The following is a 7,595-nucleotide window of genomic DNA, read 5'->3' on the forward strand; positions in this document are numbered from 1 at the left end:
TTGCAGAGAGTCAAAAGGCTTAAAGAAAATATCTTTTGCCAAAATAACCTCAGCAAAACAGTGTACTGAAGCCATAGAACTATATTTCATAATTATCACATTTGTGGGAGGTTCTTTCCAGCCAGGAACAAGCAACAATTACTTAACTTAAGTCAATCATTTCTAGCTAATAAATAGCCTCAGTTGAAAATATTAGACAAATATGGACTCAGAAGTCAAAGCAAGATGACTGGAAAAATCATAATCTCAGTGTCATTTTTCTCATTATTATTAATTTGTTTTAAATTAATTTTTAAAGCTTCAGGATGGTTCCAAAAAAGATGATAACAAGTCTTCTGCTCCTCTACATAACAGCCATGATGGTTAAAGAGAGTGAAGGGTACCTTGCCTTCTATAGCCGTGAGGATTTCAGAAGAATGCAGGTGAGTCTCTTGAGAAATGGGTCAGTGACCAGAAATGATATGTTGCTGAATGTGGCCGAGCTTCAAATCCAGTTCCAGGGATTCCTGAGAAGATCTGAACAATAGGGCCATCCTTTAAGAATTCCAAAGGTCAATAGCTAGTCAGTTAACTTTAGCCAATACTGAGCTAAATGGACCAATGTCTGACTTGGAGTAGGATAGCTTCTTATATTCTAGTGATTAGATTGCCTTCCATTTCTTCTAATCCTATCTGTTCACCATTTTACTGCATTATTTTGTTCTCTTCTAGCAATATTTTACTATAATTTTATTCTCTAATCATTAGAAACCAGCTAGAATCTAGAATCAGAATTTGGCTTTGAGATTAATAATTTAGATATGCTTCCTGCCTTCAAATTTCACAGAAGCAGAACAATTGTCTATTTCTTAAAGAGCTATGATTATTTGGGTCTTGGCATTGTTGGGTTCAGCCTCTGAGGCAGTTGTCATACCATCCAAATGAATCCATGTGCATTACCTAATTAATTCAAAGGAGACAAGATAATAAGAATTTCTTTAAGAAGAAATTGCTGGAAAACTGAGCAGACCACTGTCTATATTCTCAGAGAAAAGCTTAATTTACTTTCTCAGAAAATGCCTATTAAGATATATAAAAAATCATGATAATGTATGTATGATGCCATAATGAAAGCAGGGCATATAAACCACAGGCCTTATTTAATCTTCCAAAACCTGGAAAGTTACCTTCACAGCATCTTCAAAACATGCAGGTGCATTTTGTCTGTGACAGAAGGAGAAAAGTCCTTATAAATGTATTGTCCTTATAAATGTATTGTTTATGCATGAATTTTCTTCATGGATCAACGTGTTATGAGTGTTTTTTCAACATATTAATAGCATTACATCAATCTAATTAACCTATGTCCTGTCTAATTAATCTTCATATTCTGCCTTTCTCCATTGTTTGGTATGTGGCATACTAACAAAATAACCAATGCTGGCCTCCACATGAAAAAGGTTCCTTACACTAGTCAAAACATGTTCTTTAGAAGCTCAGCAGTCAGCTAATGTATAAAGCCCAATAATTAGCTGTAAATTGCAGCTAGTCCAACGACAACATAATGAAGATTATGAGAACTAAAGCACGTCTGGTGTTTTAGCTCTTATTGATTCAATAGATTAGAGAATGCCAAAGAATCTCCAGCACAGGAATATCTGACTTATAGCATTTATCAACTTTGTGCCTCCACCAGATGTACTGCATTTTATTTTTGGTCAGGTCAACTGGAATTATGGGTTGATGCTTAACTAACCTGTACAGCATCAAATTGCAAAAGTTGATCTAATATGTAGAACATGAAATAAAATTGAGCTTATGATTTGATGCAATGATGAAGAGATTGTATGCCTGTAGGTCATATTCTTCAGTAAGTAAACCAGGACTCTGAATGTAAAAAGTTTTTAAACACATGCTGTTAAGGGAACAGAATGGACTATTGACAACTGTAACATCTATGTAGTTGCATTTCTGTCATTACCTGACCAAAAGCTGGCCTACTTGATGATTGTATCCTTCCATGCATCTCCAGGAGAAAGAAAAGAATCAAGCACAGAAGAAATTGCTTGACACAAGAGATATAGTTGAAGTTGCAGAAGATGAAGGGCAAGTAATCAAGGTACACTATTCTTTGAATTATGACAATTAAGCAGGTAGATACAGCAAGACAGCTTTTCTGAAATGTCAGTTTGTATATCGGGGGAGGGGGGCTTACATACAGAGAAACCTAATGCAAGCCAAATTTACTGCAATATTCTTAGACTGAGATATTCGCAGGCAGAATCTGCTTTATTCTTTTTTGCACAGCTTGATATCCTGTAGGTTTTCAAAAACACTTTAGCCAATAAAAAGTTCCCTTGCAGTACAAATACTATTACTATTAAACTATTCTAGTGTTCAAAATGAGATATGCTTGAGTTGATTGGAAGAAAGATTATCATGAATCACTAGTCAAATATGAATGTTCATTTCTTTTCTTTGGAAAGAAGAAAGCTCACATGAAGTTCAGTTCATCTGACTCAGATGTTGTCATTGATGAGTTTCAGTAATCAGGGACAGAAAAGTTTACTTCCCCCATTAATCAGAGGGGGGAAGTCTACTTGTTTGTTTAAGCCCAATATTGAATAATCCAGTTAATAACGTGCCCAACACCCGGCAACGAAATGGACAAATACTCTCATCTTGAACAATCCTTAGATCTTCAAGGGGCAATCTTTGATCCTGCCTATACACTATTTTCTATCCTCTGTCTTATCAACCATTGCAGATTTCTTCTAGTCCATCATCTGTTTGAATCCTATTTTCCAAGTATGAGACTTGCTGATCTTAGAGGAGCAACTAGTCTTTATCTGGCCAGGAATAAGTGTTTGTTACACTTGTTCATTTTATTGTCTCCAAAGTCATCATTTGAAGATGCTTATCTTCTAATCATGACTAGGAAAAACCATTATATCAACCATTCGGATCTTGTAGTCATGGGACATCTTCATCTTCCATGCTTGTCATTGCTTTCCCCTAAGATTAACACAGTTTCTGTTTTAACTATTCTTCAGCCCAAGAAAACTATTTACCAGTCACACATTAATGACAGGTAAATTGCAGCCTGAAGGAACTTATCTGGACAGGTTAGCAGAAATGCAGAGAATATAAATATCCAACCATCTTGAAAGAAAAAAAGGATAGTGAATGAATTGTTTAAAAACCAAAAACTCCTCTTTCTGGAGTCAGAATGCTAAAGAATTAAAGGACTTTAAAGGACTTTAAAGGAATTAAAGTATGACTATATATTGTACTATCTCTTTCACCTACTCATTATAGGTGAGTAGATTGTAGATTGTCAGCTGTCTGTCACTTGCATATCTTATATAAAATATATGAATTTCTAGCAAATAGCCCTTGTGTCTATATTGTCAACACTACTTTCATTGGTAATGCTACCTTCACTGTCAACTGTGAATGCACCAAATGTTGGTTGATTTTACTATTGTCTTCTTAATATTTAATATCAACCCAAAATATTTCCATTTTTCCTTTCAACTTCAGCTCTGTCAAATTTCTCTACTGTCAGCTAGAATGCCAATTTGGTATATTAGTTAAGGCACTGGGCTAGCAACTAAAGTCTGTGAGTTTTTGTCCCACCTTAGGCATGAAGACAGCTGTTGTAATCTTGTATCAGTCACAGTCTCTAAGCCCTAAGAAGCAGGCAAATCACCTCTGAAATCTGGCCAAGAAAAATGCAGGGACCTGTCCAGACAATAGCCAGGAGTCAATGCTTACTTAAAGGTGCACTTGTGTGTCCACATGCATGCACACACACACACATATTTTCAGTTAAGAAATGTGTGTCATCCAAAATATTTCATTTGACCTTTGATTTTAATGCCAGTTGTCTCGTTCAGTTGCACATTTTATAATATATTTGTTATATATACATTCTTGCCTTATTCCCTTCATTACTGTGAAACATTCTGTCTTCAAATTCAGTTGTTACAGTAGTTTCTAGTTCATTTTAAAGATTTTTCTTATTAATAATCATGTGTTCGGGCACACCCCTTAGCCATTCCTTATTCTGCAGTGTATCATGAGCTGTTCAATACAATGCCTCACTCTATTCAAAAAAGCAAAACTAAAGCTAATTAAATTCCGTTGCTTTCTCCAGTACCCATCTTATGGATAATAATTTCTTCATGTCCCTCTATTTTTTCTAAAACCTACTTGTTTATGTGGGGTTTATCTCTCCCTGTCTGATTATTTGTACAATCTTAAGCAAAACATTGCTTGTGAGACAAATTAGCACAATGGTTTGCTAATTTGCACATTCTATTGTATCTCCATTATTCAGTATGGGCATGTACATCATTCTTTCACAATCTTTAGGACACATGGTCTTGTTCCATACTGAGCTTTAAACAGCCAAGTTGTTAATTCATCTATGTTTTCCTATTTGACAGGTGATCCATTGCCTCTTGTGCTTCGGTTTTAATGCAGCAGACACAGGAATAGATTCTATATCTTTCACTGTTTTTATCACACTCTAATCCTGTTTATAAAGAGTTTCCGTACTGACTTTCCTTTAATCTCATTTGTCTGTACTGGATCATTTACCTTGATTATTCTTAAATAGCTAATTTGCGTTAGACTGTCCTTTTCTGATTTTCTTCTATCAGTTAACATTTGGGGGGGGGGGGGAGAATTGAAATTTGAAGACAAATGAAAGGAGGTAGATGTAAAGTCCAGAAGTACTGCACTCAAAAACCAAGTCAGGAGACATAGAATTCCAATCCCTGTGCCCTGATAAGTAATCAGGTTTAATGAACATTTTGCAGGCCAGGAAAAAGGGGCCATTTTGATGTTAGAAGGCAAGCTATTCCAAAGTGCAGCAGCTGCAACAAGAAAGGTATGCTTTCAAGGTCCCAGCAGATTATAATTCATGAGAAAAGGGACTCAAAGCATGAAGCCTGGCCATCCTAATCTTATTGGGTATGCAGACATTACTGAGAGAAGGAGGTCCACAGATATCCAGTCCCTGAATCATGAAGGGACAACTAACACCCTGGATTGAACCCAGAAGCCAACTAGTAGCTATTGCACCTCTTGAATAGAGGTGTTGCATAGGCACACCAAGATATACACATCACTATTCAAGCTATATCATTTCAGATTAATGTATCCTTGCTCTCTTAACAATCAGAACAGGGAAAAGAAAATGCAATGTGAATTTAAGCTTGGCATACAAATTCTTCTCTTCCACCCACCAATATGCTGATTATCTATAACTATTGCCTTCAGCTGATAACTTGTACATTTTGTACTATTTTTTTGTATATTTGCTTTAGATGAATAAGTGATGCACCTTGAATTTGCAGTATATTTTTGTGCCACTAGACTAGCATGCATTATGTTTACATATATCACACCATTTCCAGCAGCATGAAGGAAGATATAGAACATTTGTAACCATGTTGAAAAGGTAATTCAGGTGCCTTCATTTCAAATTTATGCCCATTATTTCCTCCTCCCCATTTCATGTGTATAATGCCAGCAACACTATTTTGAAAATGTAGATACTATCTACCATTCACTGTTAGCAAGTCCCAGCAGATAACATCCAAAGGGTGCAATTATGCAACTATGAAAATTAATCTAGACTACATACAACCCACAAGAGCCCTTTTAAATGTCCCAATCCATCCCCAAATTATTACATTTCTCATGATTCTCTTTAATCCTTCCGTGTTACTTATTAAAAATGTTCAGAAACCATGAAAGCAAGCAACAGGAGCAAATATATTCATTTTATTTGCATTCTATTCTCTGAACATTGGAAGTTTTTGTGTTTTCAGGAGAGATTTTTCCATGCCACTTGAGGGACTCCATATTTCTTGTGTATGAAAGCTAATGTTCTTGCTAGTCCAGATGTTTAAATCAATCACAGTCCAATAGTTCAATAGTTACTGATGTGCATGCATCATTGTGAACTGGACTATGGCCTCAAGACTTCAAAAAGGGATAAACTATCAAAACCTGTAAGAACAAAAAGCACTGAATCTGAGTTTCACAATCACCATTTGAAAAAAGCAGCTTAACTCTATTTCACAGGTCACTGTGATCACTTATCATCAAGCTAAAATCTGAATCTAGAAACCCCTTTACCAATATTCATCAATAACAAATTCCCACTTATGGAATATCTATCTAGTATACATGATGCATAAGTGCTTAAAATGTTGGCTTGCCTTAGATGTTAACCAAGTTCTCCTTCATAGATGATTGCTCCAATAGAAATTGGAATACATCTGAGCTTCAAACAGTTGGAAAAATACCAAGATGTCTTGAAGGAGCTCCTGACAGAGGTGTCAGATACTAAGAATGGCACTACAGAAATCTTAAAATTGGCTTTTCTCTCTCCTTGGAAGTTATCTAAGTCCTAAGACTTCAGAAATACCTTTTGCCTTGTGTCATGTTTTTACAAGGTACTGTATAGGTTCTGTGTTTTTCTTTTTAAGAAATAAATATCCCCACTTCCCTACCCCAAAAATACACCACTAGAAAATATATTGAAGTTTGCATTAGCAAAAAAGTAGAAAGAGTGTAGATCTGTATCAGTAGCAGAAAGGCCCTGTGCTTTGGAAGATTTTCAACTATTAGAAGTCATATGTCTGATGAAAGACAATTGTACTGTCCGTTTTCATCTTCTGTACTGCATTTTACTGTACTAATTTTAGGCAGCTTTCCCTAAAGTTATAAGAAAATTTAAAAGCTGTGATTACAATGCATTATGACCCTAACCCTATCTTCTGCTTCAGAATAGATATTACATTTTCTCACTAAAATTATTACCAAATTTAGAAGTTAAGTGAACTCTAAGCTTGCAGGTTGCTATAGATTGTATATACATTTGATAAGGAAATACAATAAAATATGGTTATCTTTCAGTTCCTCTATATTGACATAAACATGATCATTTAAAAAGCCAGTATACTAGAATCCAAATTGTAGGAAATTGTGTAAAACCAGGAATCAGGAAATACTAGATAGACAATTATATCAAAAGTCTCTACAGTGTGCTATAGCAAAATGTTCCATGTAAATCCATAGCCAGAGGAAGATCTTCAAAACTATAATGAGGCTTCTTAATTAAAAATGTATATATCATACTGTATGCAAAGTTAGCAATAGTCTAGAGAAGAAAAATTACAACCTACCATTCACATGTGATTCCTATCATAATGTCACCCGATTTCATGCACTTTTTGTTTTGCTTTTTTAACTGATAGATGAGTCAAGCTGATGTCTGCACAGTATTAATTCACAATAATGGCTTTTGGCTGTTTCATCTCTGTAGCTAACTGATATTCTAAGAATTAGAAGACTGGAAGATTTTCTGCAAATATACAAGAATCAATTTACTGGAAATGCTATTGTAAGGCACTGTACTGCAAAATAACAATGTATATGCAAACTAATAAAATGTGAAGCTTCAGTATATGATTATTTTGTACAGTGTATAGTCATAAAAAATGTAAAAGGCACCCAAGGATAAAAAGTTGTTGTTTCAAATAACTCTATATTTGTTTTCTAGATAACGTTCACTCAACACATCACTCTTGTAAACC

General features: G+C 35.1%; 1 protein-coding gene across 1 annotated transcript; it reads left to right on the forward strand.

Moving 5' to 3' along the window:
• Positions 1 to 302: 302 nt before the first annotated feature.
• MLN (motilin) lies at positions 303 to 7,388 on the forward strand. The gene is made up of 4 exons (XM_026718126.2): positions 303 to 422; positions 2,012 to 2,098; positions 6,246 to 6,452; positions 7,257 to 7,388. The coding sequence occupies exons 1-3, from the start codon at positions 306 to 308 to the stop codon at positions 6,408 to 6,410; spliced, it is 369 nt and encodes a 122-aa protein (XP_026573911.1). The 5' UTR covers positions 303 to 305; the 3' UTR covers positions 6,411 to 6,452; positions 7,257 to 7,388.
• The last annotated feature ends 207 nt before the right edge of the window (positions 7,389 to 7,595 follow it).

This window comes from Pseudonaja textilis, chromosome 3 (genome assembly GCF_049901715.1).
Source record: "Pseudonaja textilis isolate UNSWEBS1 chromosome 3, rPseTex1.2, whole genome shotgun sequence".
Taxonomy (NCBI): Eukaryota; Metazoa; Chordata; class Lepidosauria; order Squamata; family Elapidae; genus Pseudonaja; species Pseudonaja textilis.